Genomic DNA, 24,296 nt, shown 5'->3' with positions numbered 1-24,296 from the left:
TAGTCCACACTGACCCTCCAAACAGCATCACACCCATACCAATCACTCTAACCTACCCTTGTAAACCTGCATTTCCCCAAGGCTAAACCACCTAACCTGCACATTCTTGGAATGTGGGGAGCATTCAATGGAAACCCACGCAAACAGTCGCTTGAGGGAATCAAACTAGGGTCCTTGACACTGAGGCAGCAGTGCTTTTTAATTATTTCTGTTTCAAAAAGTATTCAAGTCAGAACATTTGACTGTTGTCAGTGTAATAACTTTGGCTATTACAAAGCACAAAGTTTATACAAGCCACTGTACATTTATCACAGACTTAGGTAATTTCAATAGAAATCTAAATGTGGGTATGAGTGCTGGTATAATATAGTATTTCATCATAGAATTTTGGGGAAAACACACATTGTTGGAAAACTACAAATTAGTTTGTTTTTGAGTTGCATATTTTCCAGTATGAAACAGCTACTGAAGGATCGGGGCTCAATTGGTTTCATACCCTGCTATACCTGGTAAGGTGCTGAAAGCTGCAGCAGTGACAAAAATCTGAGGTGAAGAGGAAACACATTGTTATGATACATAATACTTCTTGGCCATTCTTGTACAAGTTCATGAGTAGAATGGTCAGTGAAGTGAGGGGTTTCAAAAGCAGCCTGCATCCAAACGTGGCATTTTCACAGGACAGAAAAATGAAAGGAAAGCAAAATCGAGCAATTCAAAGCTGGGCATTCAGAATGCATTTTGGGAAATTAGTATTCCACCATATAATCTTTAGATTCATGGCTCAGCACATCTCAGTTTAACTCCTGGGCAGTAGAGGGGATGCTGGAGAAGCTCAGAGCTGGATTTTTTTTTTAAAAAAGAAAATGAACAAAGCATTGCTGTTCAAAGCTTGTATTCCTAAAAATCTTGTCTTGTGGTGATCTCAGAGTTAACTCTTACAGCTTGGGAAGATCTGAACAGAGCGATCAATCTACATAACAGGGATTTGGGAGACCTTGTCCATGAACCACAAAAAGCTAGTATCCAAAGTTCAGCAGGTAATAGGGAAGACAAATGGAATGTTGGCCTTTATTTCAAACAGAATCAAATATTAAAGTAAGGAGGCTTTGCTACCCATGTATGTATGTACACATAGTCTCATAGAAGGCACTAGTCAGACCACAGTTGTAACACTGGGAACAGCTGAGCTCCTAAAGGAAAGATACACTGGCATTGGAGGCAGTTCACAGAATATTCACTAGACTGATACCAAGTATGGAGGGTGTCTTTTGAGGAGAAGGCCTGTACTTGTTGGAATTTTAACGAATGCATGACAGGTGACTTCATTGAAGAATACAAGAATCTTGGGGGGGCTTAACAGGATAGATGTGAACACGTTTTCTCTTGTGGGAGAATCTAGGACTAAGAGGGCACAATCCCGGTATTAAAAAAAAGGTCACACATTCAGGATGGATATGAAAGATGACTTTCTCAGAAGGCAGGCTATTTCTGTAATTCTTTATCATAGAGGGCTATCAAGTTGGATAGTTAAGTATATTCAAGGCGGAGATAGACATTTTAAGTCAATAAGAGAATTAATAGTTATAGACATACGGTAGGAAAGTAAAATGTGAGACTTTCAGGTGATTATCTCATTGAATGGCAGAGCAGACTATGGTGGAGTGTGCTACTTTTTTCCATTTTATGGTCTTAGTTCACTTTCCAGTCCTGGTGATATTTTGGTAGGAGTGAATGGCAGTGGACAATTAAATAATTAATTAGGAGTAGCTCCATGAATATTTCCATCCTCAGACATTCGCAAAAGCCAAGGTTGAAAACAATCTTTAGTCAAAAATGCTGAATGAATGATTTATTATCTCCCAAACTCTCCATTACAAATCTAGAGTTCCACATAATCCTTTTACTCTACATGACAAAACACACTGTATAAACTAAAACCATCAACCCTGCCCTCAACCGGACAGTGCAGAAGACTTGTGTTCTATGAATTAGATATTTCCCTGGTCACGTTACCCCAATTTACCTACCAGATAATATGAAAAACAAAAATGCTTATAACATCTTGGTCAGAAACAAGAAAAATATGCACCCTGGCAAAGTAGTTCATTACAGGCTTCATAACGACAGACAGTGAAAATTGAGCGCAATGGAAATCAAGAGGAAAACTCTATGGGTTAGTCAGGCCAAGAACAATAGAAAATTGGCATACTTGTAGGGAGAGACTCACCTCCAAAACTCACTAAAGTTCATTTCTACATACCCTACTGAAATCAACCACAGAAGGAAACAGCAGGGGCATGTGAACGAAGTGAAAAAAAAAATCACTGACATTGTTATCTCTTCATTGTTGCTGGGTCAAGAGTTCAGAATTTTGACCTAACAGCACTAAGAATTATCTTCATCACATGGACTGCAGGAGTTTAAAAAATGGTGGTTGACTACAGCCATCAACTAATGATAGGCAAATGCTATTTTTAACCACAGCAAACAACCACAAGTGACTGTAAGGTGACATACCACAACCACATGCAAATCAATATCTGTCTGCTACCCAACGTGCGTTAATACATACTATTACTACCACTGAGTGGTATATTCTCCAGATGTTGCATGTTTAAAGATCAACATTAGCAAGGTATTTAGCAAAGACATTAACTTGTAAATTCATTAAAAGAAAGTTAGCTCAGCTTTTGGCAGATAGCTGCTGTCTCTGTACATTTTTGAATGCCATTAATCACAATGAGCAGTTCAGTGGTAGTGATTGTGCACTGGTGATAACTTTTGTCTATTGCAAAAGGTCAATAAATCTACAGGCATCCACAGGGCTGCACTGGAGGCAAAGTTTTGTAAAAATTATTCACTTGAGACAGAGGTATCACTGGCTTTATTGCCCATTCCCAATCTCCCTGGAGACTGAAATGCTGCAGTCCATATTGGTCAGAAAGTTCCAGAGTTGACCCAGAGACAGGAAAGAAATGGCACAGTTCCAAGTCCATGTGGTGTGGGCTGAAGATGGCAGTGTGGCAGGCAGTTTGGAGATTTTTTGTAGTGAATCATGTAGATGTTACATACTTTTGCTATTGCACACCAGCAGTGAGGGGAGTAAATACTGAAGGCTTTGGATGGGGTGCCCATATAGAAGAGTTATAGGAACTGCACTCATCCAGACACAGAGCATCACATCATACTCCAGACTTGAGCCTTGTAAATGGTAATCAGGCACTGTGGAGACAGGAGGGGAGTTATAGAATTCTTAGTCTGTGACCTGCTCTTGTGGGCACCATGGTGTATATAGCTGGTCCAGCTCATCTTCTGATCAATGGTAATACCCAGCCATTGACAGTGGGGTAAATTATTGAATGGTAATACTATTGAACATCAAAAAGGATAATGGTCAGATTGTTGGAGATGATCATTGTCTCACAAATGGTACTGCCATTTTTCAGCCCAAGCCTAGATGTTGCCCAAATTTTGCTGGACGTGCACATTGGCAACTTCGGTCAGAGTTGTTGAAGGTGAAGGTGATGCTGAACATTGTTTGCTGCTGATGGAAAACATTCCCACTTCTGACCTTATGATGGAGAAAACAGGTCATTGATGAAACAGTTGAAAACGTGTGGACCTCAGACACTAATCTGAGGAATGCCTGCAGAGATGTTCTTGAGCAGAGGCTATTACCCTCCAACAACCACAATCACCTCCCTTTTCATGCTTGAGAGAAAACTCTCCATTGGTACAATCCTATGATTCACACTGATCCTGTTTTACAAGAGCTCTGACACCATACTTTGTCAACTGCTGCCTTGATGTCCAGGACTGTCACACTCACTTCAAGATTTCAGCTCTTTTGTCCACGATTGCATCAAATCTGCAAAAACAGGTCAGGAACTGGTACACCCTTGTGGAACGCAAACTGAGCATCAGCAAGCAGATTGTTCTTTTGTAGGTGCTACTTGACAACACTGTTGACATCTTCGATTAGTTTGCTTGTCAAGTGTAGAATGAAAAGGGTGCCAAGGTTGAATTTGTTCTGCTTGATTGCTCTGGTATGCTTATCGAATTTTTCCACATTGTTAGCTAGATGGCAGTGCTGTAACCTTATTGGAGAAACTTGGTTGTGTGTAGCTAGTTCTGAAATACTAAGTCCCAGAATGTCTACTGGAACATTATCAAGATCTCCAGACTGTGCAGTAGTCAACGCTGTCAAGCATTAGCTGGCACCACATCACATGAAAGAACTAGCATCTATCTAGAGACTTTAGGAGTCTGCCACTTCATCTGTTATAGAATCATAGAGAAGTGTAGCACGGAAACAGCCCCTTCGGTCCAACCTGTCCACGCTGACCAGATATCCCAACCCAATCTAGTCCCACTTGCCAGGACTTGGCCCATATCCCTCCAAACCCTTCCTATTCATATACCCATCCAGATGCCTTTTAAATGTTGCAATTGTACCAGCCTCCACCACTTCCTCTGGCAGTTCATTCCATACACGTACCACCCTCTGCGTGAAAAGGTTGCCCCTTAGGTCTCTTTTATACCTTTCCCCTCTCATCCTAAACCTATGCCCTCTAGTTCTGGATTCCCCCACCCAAGGGAAAAGACTGTCCATTTATCCTACACATGCCCCTCAATTTGGTAAACCTCTATAAGGTCACCCCTCAGCCTCCGACAATCCAGGTAAAACGTCCCCAGCCTATTCAGCCTCTCCCTATAGCTCACATCCTCCAATCATGGAGGCATCCTTGTAAATCTTTTTTGAACCCTTTCAAGTTTCACAACATCTTTCCAATAGGAAGGAGACCAGAGTTGCATGCAATATTCCAACAGTAGCCGAACCGATGTCCTGTACAGTTCAACATGGCCTCCCAACTCCTATACTCAATACTCTGACCAAAGGAAAGCATACCAAATGCCTTCTTCACTATCCTATCTACCTGCACTCCACTTTCAAGGAGTTATGAACCTGCAATCCAAGGTCATTTTTGTTCAGCAACACTCCGAGGACCTTACCGTTAAGTACACAAGTCCTGTTAAGATTTGCTTTCCTAAATTGCAGTACCTCGCATTTATCTAATTAAACGCTATCTGCCACTTCTCAGCCCATTGGCTCATCTGATTACAACAGGATCTTGATCAGAGGTAACCTTCTTCACTACACCTCCAATTTTGGTGTCATCTGCAAACTTACTAACAATACCTCTTGTGCTCACATCCAAATCATTTATATAAAAAGAAAAGTAGTGGACCCAGTACGGATTCTTGTGGCACTCCACTGGTCACAGGCCTCCAATCTGAAAAACAACCCTCCATCACTACCCTCTGTCTTCTACCTTTGAGCCAGTTCTATATCCAATAGGCTAGTTCTCCCTGTATTCCACAAGATTTAAAGATTCTACTGTGGGGAACTTTGTCAAATGCCTTACTGAAGAACGTATAGATAACATCTACCGCTCTGCCCTCATCAATTCTCTTTGTTGCTTCTTCAAAAAACTCAATCAAGTGTGTGAGACATGATTTCCCACGCAAAAAGCCATGCTGACTATCCCTAATCAGTCCTTGCCTTTCCAAAGACATGCACATCCTGTTCCTCAGGATTTCCTCCAACAACTTGCCAACCATCGACATCAGGCTCACTGGTCTATAGTCGCTTAGCTTGTCCTTACCGCCCTTATTAAACAGTGGCACCACATTCGCCAACCTCCAGTCTTCTGGCACCCCACCTGTGACTATTGATGATACAACTATCTCAGCAAGAGGCCCAGCAATCACTTCTCTAGCTTCCCACACAGTTCTAGGTCACACCTAATCAGGTCCTGGGGATTTATCCACCTTTATGCATTTCAAGCCATCCAGCACTTCCTCCTCTGTAATATGGACATTTTTCAAGATGTCACCATCTATTTCTCTACATTCTGTATCTTCTATATCCTTTTCCACATTAAATACTGATGCAAAATGTGCATTTAGTATCTCCATCTCCTATGGCTCCACACAAAGGCCACTTTGCTGATCTTTGAGGGGCCCTATTTTCTCCCTAGTTATCCTTTTGTCCATAATGTATTTATTAAAAACTCTTTGGATTCTCCTTAATTCTATTTGCCAAAGCTATCTCATGTCCTCTCATGTCCCCTTTTTACCCTCCTGATTTCTCTCAAAAGTATACTCCCACGGCCTTTATACTCTTAAGGATTCACTCAATCTATCCTGGCGATACCTGACATATGCTTCCTTCTTTTTCCTTAACCAAACCCTCAATTTCTTTAGTCATCCAGCATTACCTATACCTACCAGCCTTTCCTTTCACCATAACAGGTTGATCATCTATGAGCCACTTCTGGCTGAAGATGGATACAAATGATTTGGACTCGTCTTTTGCAGCAACTTATCTGTCTCGTTGTTGAAAGTGGAGGTATTTCAATATGTCTAATCTGTTAGCTGCCCACCAACATTCAAGGCTGAATGTGGCAAGATTAGAGAATATTGGTTTTGCAATTACATAGCTTGGTCAATTGCATATTGCATGCATTGTATGGAAATGTATGTAATCCTGAGATGCAGCATCACTGGGTTGACCCCTCATGTTTTAGGTACACTTAGTGTTGCATTGGCATCCCCTCTCCTGTATTCTTCACTGAATGAGTATTGAGAACGTATATATTGATGTTCAACGTTTGAGAGAGAAGATTTGTAGCTCGGATGCTCGTTGTGGTGGTTCTGTTCACCGAGCTGGGAATTTGTGTTGCAGACGTCTCATACCCTGTCTAGGTGACATCCTCAGTGCTTGGGAGCCTCCTGTGAAGCGCTTCTGTGATGTTTCCTCCCGCATTTATAGTGGTTTGTCTCTGCCGCTTCCAGTTGTCAGTTCCAGCTGTCCGCTGCAGTGGCTGGTATATTGGGTCCAGGTTGATGTGTTTGTTGATAGAATCTGTGGATGAGTACCATGCCTCTAGGAATTCCCTGGCTGTTCGGTGTTTGGCTTGTCCTATAATAGTAGTGTTGTCCCAGTCAAACTCATGTTGCTTGGCATCCGCATGGCTACTAAGGATAGCGGGTCGTGTCTTTTCGTGGCTAGTTGGTGTTCATGGATACGGATCGTTAGCTGTCTTCCTGTTTGTCCTATGTAGTGTTTTGTACAGTCCTTGCATGGGATTTTGTATACTATGTTGGTTTTCCTCATGTTGGGTATCGGGTCCTTTGTCCTGCTGAGTTGTTGTTGGTTTGTGTGCTGTTAGGAGTCCTAGTGGTCGTAGTAGTCTGGCTGTCAGTTCAAAAATGTTCTTGATGTATGGTAACATGGATAGTCCTTTGGATTGTGGCATGTCCTCATTCTGTTGTCTTTCCCTTAGGCATCTGTTGATGAAATTGTGGGGGTATCAGTTTTTGGCGAATACATGGTAGAGGTATTCTTCTTCCTCTTTTTGCAGTTCTGGTGTGCTGCAGTGTGTTGTGGCCCTTTTGAACAGTGTCTTGACGCAACTTCTTTTGTGTGTGTTGGGGTGGTTGCTTTCGTAGTTCAGGACTTGGTCTGTGTGTGGCTTTCCTGTATATAATTGTGGTGAATTCTCCGTTCGGTGTTCTCTGTACTATCGCGTCTAGGAATGGGAGTTGGTTGTCCTTTTCTTCCTCTAGTGAATCTGATTCCTCCAAATGTGGCATTGATGATCCGGTGCGTGTTTTCTATCTGTGTTTTTAATGATTACAAAGGTGTCATCTACATATCTGACCCAGAGTTTGGGTTGAATTTGCGGTAAGACTGTTTGCTCTAATCTTCGCATTACCGCTTCTGCTAGGAGTCCAGAGATGGTGAGCCCATGGGTGTGCCATTGATTTGTTTATATATTTGGTTGTTGAATGTGAAGTTTGTTGTGAGGCACAAGTCCAGAAGTTTGAGTATGCAGTCTTTGTTGTTAGGTTCCCCATCTTGTTGGTCTGTTCTGTATATTGAAACTTTATTGCTGGAACAGCACAGCAGGTCAAGTTTCAATATACAGAACAGACCAACAAGATGGGGAACCTAACAACAAAGACTGCATACTCAAACTTCTGGACTTGTGCCTCACAACAAACTTCACATTCAACAACCAAATATATAAACAAATCAATGGCACACCCATGGGCTCACCATCTCTGGACTCCTAGCAGAAGCGGTAATGCGAAGATTAGAGCAAACAGTCTTACCGCAAATTCAACCCAAACTCTTATGTATATGCAAATTAGAATAGGGACAAGATTGGACATGATGGGTTTGCAAAAGATTTAACATTTGCTTGAAATTGGAATGTCCAAAAAGGCTGATATGGCTACGGTTCACCTATTAACAAAAAAAAAGCCTTTGGAAACATGCCTAGTGAAGCTATTCAGACTTTTATTACTTTAATCAGTGAACAAACAGACCCAAAAAGCCCTAATGGTCTCAACTGTGTCACTTAGCAACAGCCGTTAGGCTGCGGTAGTGGGCATTTTTTTTCCAGTACACACCTAACAGCTTTGGGCAGCTGGAGGGGTTCTGTATTGTCTGCCAGTAAAAATCAGAGCCCAGAGCTGAAAGCAGCACTACCTCTCGAAAAGTTTGAAACAAAACTGAAGAAGTTTCAATAGCAGAAGCCCCAACAGTTTATCATCGGAAACTAAAATGTAGTCTGAAGATTTTCCATTATTTTTCAGCAATCAGATCTCAGAAAGGATTTCAAAAACACAGGTCAGACAAAAACAAAATTGCTGAAGATAGATTACTGGGCCCGAAATATTAATGCTGCTTTCTCTCCACAGATGTTGCCTGAACTGCTAAGCATCTTCAGCTATTTGTTTCATATATCCAGATCCACAGTTCTATAATGTGGCAAAATGCAGAAGGATCGAGGGATCACCAGTGCTGCTCTTCCAATGTTAATTCAACTTGCCCAATTTAGTCCCAACATCCACAAGCAATTGCAGTGATATCCATCAGCTTTTCCATGTGTCAAATTAGTTGTGCAAAGCTTAACATTAAATTACTGTTGGCAATTTATTTTGCTTTTAAAAAAAGTGTTATAGGCTTAAAGCACACAATCAATTTGTGCACATTCAAGATCTCCCTTGAATTAATGCCCTATTGTCTTGAGGTGACAGAAACCAAAGATTTTTCTAACTGCTCAGGTAAATCTCAGGAGCAGGGACTTTAATGGCATCTTGGCCAATATTCACTTAATTTTTTTTAAAAAAACTTGCCAACTAGCTACTATGTTTAGGAATCCACAGTTGTCAAAAAAGATTTATTTTTAAGTACGTTAATCTGCGAAATGAATATTGCTTAAAAAGATATCCACTGAAAATTAGCATTACAATGAATTCTAGTACTGACTGCATTTATGTAGTGTAGTTATATCAGTTCACTGCAGTCACTAAGTTGCTTTTACCCTACAGAATTGAATGTACTGACTTTTTGTGATGTTTCATCTGGAGTATCAAATACATAGCTATGACAAAGAGTAATGAAAGAAAGATCATATTGTGTTACTGGGGTAAAAAAAAAAGGAAGCCATTTGTTAATAAATGTTACTGGGAAATAAAGGGACATACTCGCCAGGTAATACACTGCACACTTCTAACACTCCCCAAAATAAAATGCAAATGTACTCACATGACAGGCTTGATACTTTCCAAATTTGAATCAGCCATACAACAGGATAAGAGTTTGAGAGAGCAAGAAATCTATCAAATCATAAAGGACTAAATTTCTACGAATGCATAGGAGGATACATTTAAGAAAGCAATAATGCACCTGATGGAACCTCAATTATCTGAATTTCAGATTATCCAAACAAGATAGCAATGTCCCATGCATGGCTAAATTATATTATCCAGCATTCGATTAACTGAACAAAATATTCCCCGCCTATGGCCTTCGGATAATCGTGGTTCCTCTGCAAATGTTTGAAAAATAAATTCCATAGGATCTTTTAAACCTTCTCAATCTGTAAGAAACAAAAATAGCATATAGATCTGTTGGATCACTAGTAAATTATCACCGCAATGAGTGAGAACAGTGCAATTACTAAAATAGTAAACCGCTATTTTGGAAGCGTTCACAAATGAACTTAAGGAAACCGTAATCGACTAGAAATTTTCAAAAAAATACACAAGTAGTAATTTTCAAAGAACTGAATGCAGTCACCTCTTTTCAAGAGATCACTATACTTGGCTAAGTGGTTTAAAAAAAGTGACAGACTTTTTAAAAAAATGGAAGAGATCATTTCATCAAGTTAGAACTACAAGCTCCTTTGATGAAATCTTATCTGAAGTTGATGAAAGAAAGATCTGCATATGCTAGACAGACAGTCAATGTAGTTTAGAAGTAGCAGACTGTGCTAAAGCAACCCATTAGATTCTTTGAAAGTAGTTGTCCTCAGTAGATAGGCAGTTCACTTTTTACCTAGTTCACTAAAGAGCAAGCTGTTATGGTTGGATAATATTTCAAGATTTAGTGAATTGACAATATTGTGGTAGGTAGAGAATGATGCTGCATCAATTGAATTAAATACAGTAGTGGTCCAGGTACATACACTGGCATATCGTAAATTGGAAGTAGTGGGAAATGATAAATAAAATCCAGAAAAAACAGATTTTTAACATTTCTTAAATGTACCCTCCTATGCATTCTTAGAAATTTAGTCCTTTATGATTTAATAGATTTCCTGCTCTCTCAAACTCTTATCCTGTTGTACAGCTGATTCAAATTTGGAAAGTATCAAGCCTGTCATGTGAGTACATTTGCATTTGGGGAGGGGGAGGGTTAGAAGTGTACAGTGTATTATCTGGCAAGTATGCCCCTTATTTCCCAGTAGCATTTGTTAGCAAATGGCTTCCTTTTTTTTTAAAACCCAGTAACACTATGACCTTTCTTTCGTTACTCTTGATGTCATAACCATATCTTTAATAAGAGTGATGAAACATCACAAGAAATCAGCACATTCAATTCTATAGGGCAAAATGAAGTGCAAATGAAGAAGTCACATAAGTAGATTCAAATTACTGAGATTTGGTTGAGGATGATTTTAAAATATAGTTCAAAGGAAACCTGATAGCAGCAGTACAAAAGGAAAGAGATTCTGGAGTTTTGATCGCCAGGACATTATACATAGCTGTAGTGTGTTCAAAAGGTAGCTAGCAAATGCACAATTATGTGTGCAATTGAGAGACAATTCTGAATTGAAGTCCAACCGAGGGTCATCTCAGACCCAGACTTCATTACTTGGATTTATAAATTTTAGACTTGATTCAAAGGGTATAATTAGATTAATCAGAGAAAGATGGAGTAGAATCGAGCAGATGTTGGATGACTTGAGACTTTCCACAAAGTAGATATAAAGCACTGGGGGCACTTGGCAAACTTCCAGGACAACTGTTAAGCCATAATCCATTCCCAAGTATAATGCCTACATTCAAAAAGTCAAGTGTATTGTTTACCTCAACTTTTAGAGGAAAAAAAGGACAAAAAAATCCAGCAACAACCAAAGGGACACATTCATATTACCAATTGTTTTATCTTGTGCGGAGGATAAACCATCTGCTAACATCCTAATACATACTTGGTTCTGAAGCACAGGACTTGAAACAATAACTTTATTTCTCCACAGATACTGACAGACCTGTTGAATTTCCCCAATCTTTGTTTGCTTATACTTTTTACTGCTTGTCATCCATCAACTCCATGACAACAAATTTAGTTGACATTTTAAATAAATCCATTTCCTGCTGTGCACTCATGAATGTCACACTTGCTAAAAGCACAAAATAGTCTTTAAAAGCAAATGTAAGAAATTTTCATTCATAGATCAGAAAGTTTATCTAAATGCTGAGACCAGAATAAGGTAATTAAACAACCACAGTCACTAACTTAAATGCTTAATGAATCACAGAAAATCTCATTGACAATTTCATAGAATAGCCAGAGGTGAAATCCACCTGATCAACTTTGTCTGGATTTGAAAACAGATTGCTGGAGACACTCAGCAGGTTGAGCAGCAGCATCTGTGGAGAGAAAGCAGAATCAACAGTTGTGGTCCAGTGACCCTTCTTCAGAAGCATCTGAGATTTTCTTGCAATTTATGTTCTAGTTTCTGATTTTCAGCATCCATGGTCTTTGGTTCTTTTGTCTGGAACTTTCAGCCACTACATCTGAGGGGACCTTCCACATTTTAGTTACCTTTGATTTGACCAGAATACCTAGCTTTGATTTTAAACATTGATGAATGAAGACTATAAGCATTTGCAAAAAAGTTAAACAACAGAGGACCCAGTCACCTTCCTCCATGTCCTTCCCCCAACTCCATACACACAGCTTTGGCAGCACACCAGCTGCTACCACAATCAACCCAATGCCAGTCACTAATGGTCCCCATTAGCAGCTATTGATTCTCCCTGACTGATCTTTACCCATTCCTTTTGTTTGCTCAAGTGCTGCTGTTCCCTCTCCAGGCTCCATCTCCAGACATCATTTATTATTCACCCCATGCTCCACAAACATACCAATTTTTTCCTAGCTACAATCCGTTCTGAAGGGTCACCGGACTCCAAATGCGACCTGCTTTCTCTCCAGAGATATTGCCAGACCCGCTGAGTTCCAACATTTTCAGTTCTTATTTCAGATTTCCAGCATCCACAGATTTGTTTAGCACCAAGTTGATGAGCCAAATGCTGAAAATGTTTCATACCAATCACAAACGCTTAAGCACACAAAGTATGTTCCACGTGTGTTAACTTCAACACTACCAACAAGTCAGTGGACAGATCACTATTGTTAGCACATTTTTGTATTTTATAAGTTTAGCAAACGTGCAACTAAGCCGAATAGAAAGCAACGCCTCGTATGAAACTGAGTCCATCAACATCGTGTGCCCTGCCTGCATCACGCCCGAAGTTCTGTTCTCAAAACAGATGAACAAGCTCACGATTTTGTCTACTCCTGCTCAAAGGGTCACAGGTTCTTTGGAGGACTTCAAAATCAAGTTCCGGCGCCTGCAAGTGGTGTCGCGACGCATCGAGACCGGTTGGACTGACTATCTTGGGGAACAGGAGCGAGTACGAAACCGATCTACAAATGAACCGATCTACAGGGGAGGTTGCATGCATGGGGCGGAGGGTGGAAACTGGCGGCTGCACTGGCTGGAGACGAGCATCCGTGAATGCCACCTGAGCGGTGCTTACCCGTCTCATCCTGGGCCAACGCGGTCAGGGCGAGCTGTGTCAGGAGGAGGAGCAGTAGCAACGACACTTTCTTCAGCTCCATTCGAGCTCAGTACGGTTCTAGTCCCAGAGGAGCTCAGGCGTTTCCCCCTCCCCCACCTCTGAGACTCTACCTCGCGCTCAACAACTGTCTCCCACTTCAAAAACTCCAGCTCGCGCTCTCTCGCGGGTATATCCCCGGGCTGCCGCGCCTGCGCGAGTCGGACGGAGACGCGTCGCTCTTCCCATTCGGCAAGCTTCCCTGAGCTGCCCGTTTCCTATTGGCCGGCTAGGCTACCCAATGGGATGATGCCACTCGGAGAGTCGGAAAGGCGGGGGTGAGCGGAGCGCAGGTCGACGTGGGAGCAAGTGAGTGGCGGAGTAGTGGGGCTTGTCTGGGCAACCGCTTGCATTGATGTTACTGTATGGGTGGGTGCGAAGTATTATATTCATTGTAAACCTGAGTCACATGAGCCTTTACATTTAAAGATTCAGGTCTCAGAGTGGCAATACGTCACTACACGCATAAGGTGGCGGTTGCTATTCAAAATCCAATTCTCTCACCCAGAGGGCTATGGAAGGTCAGCCTTCCAGACTATTCAGAGATTTACAGATTTCTAAATACCAAATTAGATAAAGGGATAGTTTTGAGGAAAAGAGCATTGCCATCACTTAATTCCATACGATCTACCCCTCGGGGTTTACCATTGATGAAAAACTTACTGGAGCAGCCATATAAATATTAAGAAAGTGAGAATTTTGCAGTGAGGAACTACAGGCTTTTATTCACCCTTTCCCTGGTCCTTTGGGTTTACTCTGGATATTAATAACCCAAGGAGAAAGTGAGGACTGCAGATGCTGGAGATCAGAGCCGAAAATGTGTTGCTGGAAAAGCGCAGCAGGTCAGGCAGCATCCAAGGAGCAGGAGAATCGACGTTTCGGGCATGAGCCCTTCAGGAATGCTGCACTTTTCCAGCAACACATTTTCGACTATTAATAACCCAAGACCGTTTTAACAACATATCCAAAGATTTTTATTAAAGCAAAGTATGCTATAAAATGCTGTAAAATCTTACCTATACAATGCTTAAAATCACAAGTGAACTTCTTAATGTGGAACAAAACAGAAGTTGCTGGAAAAGCTCAGCAGGTTTGCAGTATCTGTGCAGAGAAATCAAAGCTGATGTTTTGGGTCCAGTGACTCTCAGAATTTTGATTTCTCTTCACAGATACTACCAGACCTGTTGAGCTTTTCCAGTATCTTCTGTTTTCGTTTGTGATTTACAGCATCCACAGTTCTTTTGGTTCTTTGTGTGGACTTGGCTGAAGATCAGACCAGAACAAGTGATCAGCCCACTCCATCTCAACTTCCCATCATTAATCAATTGATGTTCCCCTCCTCCCAAAGCTTGCCAAATTGTTACTGTGAGGCAAGTTGCTTAATATGTTTTCCATGCAAAGAGGCAATGCTTTGACACCTTTGACAATATTCAGTGTTCTGAAAATAATCAATTTGACAACTGGCAAATATCACAAACATGGACATTGGTGAGGCCAATTTTAGAATTCTGTGTTCGATCCTGATCTCCCTGCTACAGGAAAGATGTTGTGAAACTTGAAAGGATTGTCAAGGATGTTGGCAGGTTCGGAGGGTTTGAGCTGTAGGGAGATGTTGATTAGGCTAGGGCTTTTTTCCCTGGAGCGTCAGAGGCTGGTGACCTCATAGAAGTTTATAAAATCACGTGGGGCATGGATAGTGTGAATAGCCAGGGTAAAGGAGTCCAAAACTAGAGGGTTTAAGATAAGAGGGGAAAAATTTAAAAAGGACCTAAGGTGCAGCCTTATCTCAGAGGGTGGTGCATGCATGGAATGAGCTGCCAGAGGAGGTGGTGGAAGCAGGTACAATTCCAACATTTAAAAGGCATCTGGATGGGTACATGATTAGGAAAGGTTTAATGGGACATGGGCCACCTGGTGGCAAATGGGACGAGATCAGTTCAGGATATCTGGTCGGCACGGATGAGTTAGACCAAAGGGTTTGTTTCCTTGCTGTGTAACTCTATGACTTTGTAATGTTTTCCAAGTCAGTTTATAATCAAATAACTCATGAAAACCTAGAGTCATAGAGATGTACAGCATGGAAACAGACATTTTGGTCCAACTTGTCCATGCTGACCAGATATCCTCAACTAATCTAGTCCCATTCGCCAGCACTTGACCCATATCCGTTTATTCATTTACCTATCTAAAATGCCTTTTAAATGTTGCAATTGTATCAGCCTCGAACAGTTCCTCTGGCAGCTCATTCCATATATGCGTGAAAAAGTTGCCCCTTAGATCTCTTTTAAATTTTTCCCCTCTCACCCTAAACCAATGCCCTCTAGTTCTGGACTTCACCACCTAGGGAAAAGACCTTGTCTATTTACCCTATCCATGCCCCTCATGATTTTATAAACTTCTATAAGGTCACTGCTCAGCCTCTGATACTCCAGGGAAAGCAGCCCCAGCCTATTTAGCCTCTCCCAATAGCTTAAACCCTCCAACCCTGGCATTTATCTAATTTAAACTCCCATTTGCCATTCCTTGCCCCATTGGCCACTTGATCAAGATCCCATTGTATTCTCAGGTAATCTTTGCTGTCCACTATACCTCCAACTGTGGTGTCATCTACAAACTTACTAACTTTTATGTTCACATCTAAATCATTTATAAAAATGATGAAAAGTAGTGGACCCAGCACTGATCTTTGTGACACATCACTGGTCACAAGCCTCCAATCTGAAAGGTAATCCTCTACCACCACCATCCTTTGTCTTCTATCTTTGAGCCAGTTCTGTATTGAAATGGCTAGTTCTCCCTGTATTCCGTGTGATGTAACCTTTCTAACCTGCTTGTATCTCTTTGGAAAAATGCTTATCTCTTAGTTTTAATGAACTGTGATATAAGACTTTAGCTTGTGCTCGCTGTTCACCACTTGTAAGTCATGCAATGAATATTAATATTTACACAGCACAATTCCATGGCAATCACTGATTCAGCTAATATATAGTCCTCATTATCATATCTGAATCATTGTGTTTGCTTTAATCTAACCTTCAGCTTTTCCACAGTTACTGGGCTGTTCAGACCATCGCTGTTGAGTTACAAGGCTTGATGTAAATAAATACATGCATTCCTTCAGCCAACGCAAACACTTTAAAAATCATGATTTGGAGATGCCGGTGTTGGACTGGGGTGTACAAAGTTAAAAACCACACAACACCAGGTTATAGTCCAACAGGTTTAATTGGGAGCACACTAGCTTTCGGAGCTAACACCTTCAACATATTGTCTAGCTATCACCATTGTTAACAGCTAACCCGAGAATGCAACTTTAAAAAAAAGGTTTTGTGATTTACACATGAAAGAAGTGAAACTATCACTGTATTCTAACAGATGAAAGGCTTAACAGACAATCAATTTTTCAATGTATAATTTCAGTTACATCACACTGCAAATTTTTGCTATAAATTCTGTGTTACGATCGAGCCCTCCACTATCACCTGATGAAGGAGCGTCGCTCCAAAAGCTAGTGTGCTTCCAATTAAACCTGTTGGACTATAATCTGGTGTTATGTGATTTTTAACTTTAAAAATCAGTGACCTTCCTAATCATTAAAACATTACCAAATTTCATATGCTTTCTCCTTCTCATTTCATTCATTCAATTTCATTTTGGGTAACCCAGCAAACTCTGGATGAATAGAAACAGAAATTGCTGGAAAAACTCATCAGGTCTGTCAGCATCTGAGGTGAGAAAACAGAACTAATGTCTCAGGTCTAGTTCTTCAGAACTTAAGGAATTTTAGGTTGATATCCACAGTGACTCACAGTAGTTATTTGTGTGTACTTGACTGGATACAAGGGCCTATTTGGTTTAAAATGGTAGGAACAACTGTTGGTCAGCCTTGACAACAAACGTTAACAGAGAAGTAAAAAGCACTATGTTGACTTTTCTAAGTTTTATCTTAACTATTATTAATTTCTCCTTGAAACCGTAGAGTTTTGACATCCTAGATTTTGAAATAAAAACAAAATATCAGCCATATCATGATATTTCAAAATTTTATATTTTAAATTTTTAAAATCTCTTCAGACAGGTCAGAAATGACATTTGCCAAATATTGAGAACGGATGACCCAGTCATCTGTCTAGCAGTCATCCACACTGGTCGTTGCTTTGGTAAGGACACCTTTTTGGTCTTGGGAGTGAATATTGTCAATCATGTGCCAGTGCTTTGACTATGGATCATTCCAAACAATCTTGAATTGAAGTACTCCAACTTGGTGCATCACTGCATGAGTGATGTTGTATAGTTCCTGCACCTCACTGGCGGTCCTCTGAAATGGTGCCATGAGCCAAATATTCAATGGATATGCCTTATCATTACAATGTCACCCTGAGGTTCTCTGTGTAGAAATCGTGGCATGTCTGACCTTCCTTGATGATCACCATGTCTGCATTGTGCTCTCAAGAAAAGCAACATCGTAACGACCATTGGAGTTTCAATAGCATGGAAGTCATCACACATGTCTACAGAGGACAGTATCCATGAAACATAGAACAGTATAGCACAGGAACAAGCCCTGCATCCCACCATGTCGATGCCGACTATTATATTATTCTAAACTAATCCCATTTGGCTGCACATGCTTCATATTTCTCTATCTCCTGCCTGTTCATTGGTTTGTCTAAACATTTCTTAAATGTTGTTATCATTTCTGCTTCTACCACCACCCCTGGCAGCGTGCATTAGGTACCCGCCTTCTGTGTAAAAACATTTGTCTTGTACATCTCCTTTAAACTTACCCCTCACACATTAAACCTATGCCCCCTAGTACGTAACATTTCCATCCTTGGAAAAAGATTAACTATACAACTTATCTCATAATTTTATATGTTCCTACCAGAACGATCCTCAGCCTCTGACACTCTAGTAAAAAAGTTTTCAGCCTCCATGTTTAAAAGAATTCAAAAATAACTTGTTCAATGTGAGATGCAGTATTACATTGAAGGTCAATCTCAGTAATTCACTATAACATTTACTATAGGCATTTTCACTTCTCTGAAACTTTCACTTCAAACATTTTTGTCAACATATATCTGAAACAGACTATGAAAAGTAATACATTACAAATTCACAGCACTTTGATTCCATAGAGAATGCAGAATATCTATAGGAACTGAAGGTCTTTTAAGGTCATAAATAACTTTATTTTCTTAAAAGGTTAAATAAAAATGACATTTTCACTTTTGAAAAAAAACTTGCTACCAGTTAAATAACTTTGCACATTTTTAAACTGACCTTCTCCATTAATACTTGCAAATATGACTTTCCAAGCTCCTTTACCCCACATATTAAAAGAGCTAAAATAAACTACTCAAATTACAGTTTAGTTTGCAGAAGTTTACAGTTGTTTAAATCTCTGTAATCAGTCCAAGATCATAAATCCCTGATGCAGACACTTCAAAATATTCTATTGGTCTTTAAATGCACTTGCTTGTGCACATTTTCTATAATTCTATGCGTATTTCCAGCCATTTTCTCACAGCTTGATACTGGATGGAGAGGACAACCACCAAACTTGCACAAAATGATTCTAAAGAATGAAAGCAAACTGTCAGTGAAAAGTCAGTGTCTGAGTAATGGGACCTTCACCAATTTAAATGAAGATTGAAATATGATCCCAAGGATATCTGTCCTGGGTTCTGACTGCAAATGCCTCCATCTTTCGTTAACAAAGAGCTGAAGAAAAATTTCAAACCGTCCTCTTAACTTAGCAAAATGATAACAACAAATTTAATAAAGAGGATGGACTCACAGATAATTGACAACTTAAGGAACCAGTCAGGAGAGAGTGGAAGATGACATCAGCCAATGCTTATTAAGAACCAATCATTGATGAAGTCAGAAGTCAAACTTCAAGTGGCAAAGAAGCAGCATTCCAAAAGCTTGTGATTTCAAATAAATCTGTTGGACTATAACCTGGTGTCATGTGATTTCTGATTTTGTCCAGCCCAGTCCAACACAGGTATCTCCACATCAATTATAGATGCATCATGTATCCCTTAAACCAACTGGCAATAAGCATTGCTCAGCCTTGGCCAATAGAATTTAATCATATACAGGTAATTGATCATGATATGGGTTGTGGCTTAGAAAGAAATAATATGCAATAGAATTTGGTGACCAAAGTGTGTGTGAAAGTTTGAAGTTATTCTGCTTCCAGATGGTAGTGGAAGGCCCTTCAGTCGACAGAGACAAAATTTGTATAATCACAAACAAGAAATATTCAATGAACCAGTGCAATTGGGCAGGAGGAGACAGGCCGCCTACTTGCGGAGCGATTCAGAGAGCACCTCTGGGCCACCCGGACGAACCATCAAAGCACACCACAGAAACAGGCCCTTTGGCCCACATAGCCTGTGCTGATGCATGACACCTTTGTAAACTAAAAACCTTTTGCCTCTGCGCTGTCCGTATCCCTCTATTCCTTGCCTATTCATGTATCAAAGTTGAAACTTTATTGCTGGAACAGCACAGCAGGTCAGGCAGCATCCAGGGAACAGGAGATTCGACGTTTCGGGCACAGGCCCTTCTTCAGGAATTCCTGACCTGCTGTGCTGTTCCAGCAATAAAGTTTCAACTTTGATCTCCAGCATCTGCAGACCTCACTTTCTCCAGGAATTAAAATACAATTGTTTCCTTTTTAAACTAAAAAATTGCCAAGTATTTTGTAAAATATTTAAAATCCTGGACTTTGCTCAGTATTGGCATTGTGCGTCTACGTACAGCACATGAACTACAGTAGTTCACGAAGGCAACTTACCACTACCTTCTCAAGGACAACCAGGAATGGGCAATAAATGATAGCTCAGACAGCAATGTTCAAATCTCATAAGTGAATTAAGAAAAAAGATGCTAGGGATTTTGTGGTGAGTAACTCACTTCATGACAATATCTGTCCATTATCTATGAGGCACAAGTTAAGAATGTTGTTGCGTGCTCTCCATCAGAGTGGCTGTAACAAAACTCAAGAAGCTGGACAACCATGCAGCCTGTTTGATTGACAATCTATCCATCGCCTTCAACATTCACTTCCTCCACGGTGTGGACTTGTTGGGCCGAAGGGCCTGTTTCCACACTGTAATCTAATCTAATCTAATCTAAATCTAAAAACCATGCAGCCTGTTTGATTGACAATCTATCCATCGCCTTCAACATTCACTTCCTCCAACATCAATGCACAGTGGCAGCAGTTTATATCATCCATAAAATGCACTCTAGCAATTAATCAAGACATCTCTGACAACAGATCCAGAATCCTTTCCACCAAGACAAACAAAGGCAGCAGATACATGTATAAATGCTGTTCCCTACACATTTTTTTTCCTATGCCATATATTATCCTCAATAGAAACTATATTGCCATTCCTTCTCAGTTGCTCAGTCCAAATCCTGGAACTCTCTTCCTGACAGCAGGTGTCCATACATTCCAAGTACTGCAGCAGTTTGAGAAGTCTACTCACCACCATTTGCTCCAGCGCATTTAGGGGTGAGTAATTATTGATGCCCAGATCCACGAATGATAAAAACACATCAGAATTTCACACACTTTTTAAATTCCAGTGCTTTAGAATTCAAAGCATAGATTTGTCCTGTTACAATTTATTTGGTGTTGCTTAGTGGTGTGTCAGGGCATTTATTGCAAGTTGGAATTTCAGGTCTTTTGATGAATTAGATTACGAGGTCTTGTCTGCAGTGTAGAGCCCTCTGCTGGAGCAAAATAGAAATGTCAAATAGGTGTACCAGGCAGAAGTGAGTACTGCAGATGCTGGAGATTAGAGTCAAGATTAGAGTGGTGCTTGGAAAGCACATCAGATCAGGCAGCATCTGAGGACCAGGAAAATTGACGTTTCGGGCAAAAGCCTGAATGAAGGGCCTTTGCCCGAAATGTCGATTTTGCTGCTCCTCAGATGCTGCCTGACCTAATGTGCTTTTCCAGCACCACTGGTGCTCCAGTCAGGGCTAACAATATGGACTAAACTCTCCTGGGCCAATTGGTTTAAGATTGGAGGTGGAGGAGCTTACATAAAGATGCTCTCTGATATTCCCTTTCTACGGGTTAACTTCTCAGGGACAACAAGGAACCATGACCTCTGGTCTGTTGGCTGGCGATGTGCATTCAATTGAGAGTATTAAGGCTGGGCTAAAACAGCAATTTGAATTTTATAAAAAGAACACCAATCTCACAAAGATTAATTTACTCAACACTCCAGTGAAATGGAGCATAGAGAGAAGAGATTGTTGCCTGAAACTGGCGTGCCTTCAGTTGTGCAGATATTCTGTACAGTTGTGCAGAAAAAAAATCAGGACTGCCCCTGGAAAGAGGTGGTCTTCAAAGGAATTGCAATTTTGAAGGATTCTTACAGAAACTAATAACTGGAAATGTTTCTCCTCAAACTTCAGCAGCCACATGGAGAAGGGTAGCAGTGGGCAGAAGAGCCCTGCCGTACTGCTTGGTTGGTGCACATAAAGGACACTAACTGAGTTCACAGTATGTACTTACAGCAGCTCAGCTTCCGAGGCCTGTCACAGTACTGGTGTCTTTGAAGACTCTACTTACCAACAGAGGTGATTGCATACCTATGCAGAATGCTGGATGAGGAGTTGAGGCCACTATATCCCCAAATGAGGAGACCAACATTATACACAGTATTCAAGATGTGATCTCACCAAAACCCTATCCAATTGAAGCATAATATCCTGACTTCTATGTTCAATTCCTCTTGTAATAAAATAGTGTTCCATTAGCCTTCTGCATTACCTCCATACTAATGTTTTGTGATTCATGCACTAGAACACCTAACTCTATCTTCACGTCAGAATTCCGCAATTGTTCTCCATTTAACTAATACTTCTTTATTCTTCCTGCAACAGGGAACAGCTTCACATTTTCCCACATGGTACTCCAACTGCCAAATTTTTGCCCTCTCAAACAACTTATCTTTATGTGTCTGCAATCGCTTTATGTCCTTTTCACAAATAATTTCCTACCCATCTTTGTGTCTTCTGCAAATTTAGCTACAATGCCTTTGTTTTCCTCCTCTAAGTAATTGATATAAATTGCAAAAAGTTGAAGGCCAAAACCGACCCCTGTGGAACACCACTTGGCACATCCTACAGATCAGATATTAGTTTAGTGAATCTTCTCTGAAGATTTTAGTGAATCTGTAAGTCTTCTCTCACAGATTTACAGCCTTTCTGAATTAAGGAGACCAATGCTGTACACAGTAGTCTGGATGTGGTATCACCAATGACCTGTACAACTGTAATACATCTTCTCTACTTTTGTATTAAATTCACCTTTCAATAAACAATAAGATTTCTGTATGCCATCCTAATTACTTGCTGTACCTACATATTAACCATATGAAATTCGTGCAAAAGGACTCCCAGATCCTTTTGCATTGCAGAGCGTTACGATCTGTCACCATTTAGATGATATGCTTCAGTTTTATTCTTTCTGCCAAGATTAACAGTTTCACATATTCCCAAATTATATTCCATTTACAAGACCTTTACCCACTCATTTAACATATCTATTTCTCTTTGCAGACTTCTTGCATCCTCTTCATAACTTACTTTCCTACCTATGTTTGGGTCATCAACAAACTCTACCACCATACCTTCCATCTTGTCATCCAAGTCATTTATGGAAATTATGACAAGCTGAGGACCCAGTTGTGATCTCTGCAAAGCACCATTCATTATGTAATGCCAAGCAGAAAATGCCCTAAATTACTTGCAACCTTTATAGGGAAGACCAATACAAACTAACTGTTCAATTAATCTGCCTGTTCCTCATTTTACATTATTAATTCTGCAGTCTAAATTCCAAAGGCCTCCCTTTGTTTTTCATTTTGTTTAAAGTATCTAGAAATTTATGCTGATTTTTCTTCTATTTCTATCTTGTTTTCTTCTGTGCTGCATTTTTTCCAACCTTATTAGATTTCTTTTCCTCGTTCTTTGCTATTTTATTATTTTCTGTCAATTTTTTCTGCCATTTGACATCTGTCTTTGCTTGATGGAATTTGTATAGAATCTCTACAGTGTGAAAACAGGCCATTTGGCCCATTGAGTCCACATTGACCGTCCAAAGAACATCCCACCCAGACCTGTCCTGTAACCCTGCGTTTCCCATTGCTAATCCACCTACAAGGCAATTTAACATGGCCAATCCAACTAACCTGCACATCTTTGGACTGTGGAAGGAAACAAAAGCACCCAGAGGAAATCCATGCAGACATAGGGAGAATGTGCAAACTCCAAACAGACAATCGCCTGTGGCGGAATCGAGCCCAGGTCCCTGGTGCTGAGGCAGCAGTGCTAACCACTGAGCCACTGTGGCACCCTTATTTAATGGTATGCTTTTTCTTTATGTTTGGTCCTATCTATAACTTTTTTAGTTCATCACAGGCTGAAGAGATAGCTGGAACAAATTTCAACACAGCAAGCACAGATCCAATTCCGGCTGTCATATTTCCACAATTGGCCGTGCAGCTGATTCCTGTCAAGGGATGCTACAAAGAGGTGGTGGAATTGTGACAGGGCTGGGCACTTCAAAGGATTCTGCTCTTAACAATGACAATTACTCGATACAGATAACCCATCCAATACAATGGCCTTCCCTTCTCACTAGGTGTTAAAACAGTTGGGCCTCCCATGGAGACTAGGCAAAGATGGGTAAGGTTCCTTCAGGAAGAAGCTCAATCTAATGTAAAGCAATAAAGATGTGCCCTACAGCAAGTGTGAAATTTGGCAAGGTAGTAGTATCGTCCTAATTGACACAGAAACAAATATGAAAATGTGTTGCTGGAAAAGCGCAGCAGGTCAGGCAGCATCCAGGGAACAGGAGAATCGACGTTTTGGGCATAAGTCCTTCTTCAGGAATGAGGAAAGTTTGTCCAGCAGGCTAAGATAAAAGGTAGGGAGGAGGGACTTGGGGGAGGGGCGTCGGAAATGTGATAGGTGGAAAGAGGTCAAGGTGA

The 24,296-nt window shown here is 40.6% G+C and overlaps 2 protein-coding genes across 2 annotated transcripts in view; one reads left to right on the top strand and one right to left on the bottom strand.

Annotated features, from left to right (window-relative positions):
* The window catches only part of pdia4 (protein disulfide isomerase family A, member 4), a 40,378-nt gene extending 26,965 nt beyond the window's left edge, over nt 1–13,413 (bottom strand). Inside the window, exon 1 of the mRNA XM_043690136.1 lies at nt 13,189–13,413. Within this exon, the coding sequence (XP_043546071.1) occupies nt 13,189–13,270 (82 nt within the window). The 5' untranslated portion in view covers nt 13,271–13,413. The remainder of the gene's footprint in view (nt 1–13,188) is intronic.
* Nucleotides 13,414–13,548: 135 nt separating this feature from the next.
* LOC122549914 overlaps nt 13,549–24,296 on the top strand; it is a 371,205-nt gene continuing 360,457 nt past the window's right edge. Inside the window, exon 1 of the mRNA XM_043690137.1 lies at nt 13,549–13,575. The gene's annotated coding sequence lies outside the window, so the exon portion shown is untranslated. The remainder of the gene's footprint in view (nt 13,576–24,296) is intronic.

This window comes from Chiloscyllium plagiosum, chromosome 5 (genome assembly GCF_004010195.1).
Source record: "Chiloscyllium plagiosum isolate BGI_BamShark_2017 chromosome 5, ASM401019v2, whole genome shotgun sequence".
NCBI lineage: Eukaryota > Metazoa > Chordata > Chondrichthyes > Orectolobiformes > Hemiscylliidae > Chiloscyllium > Chiloscyllium plagiosum.
This window is presented reverse-complemented; position numbering and strand designations above follow the sequence as displayed.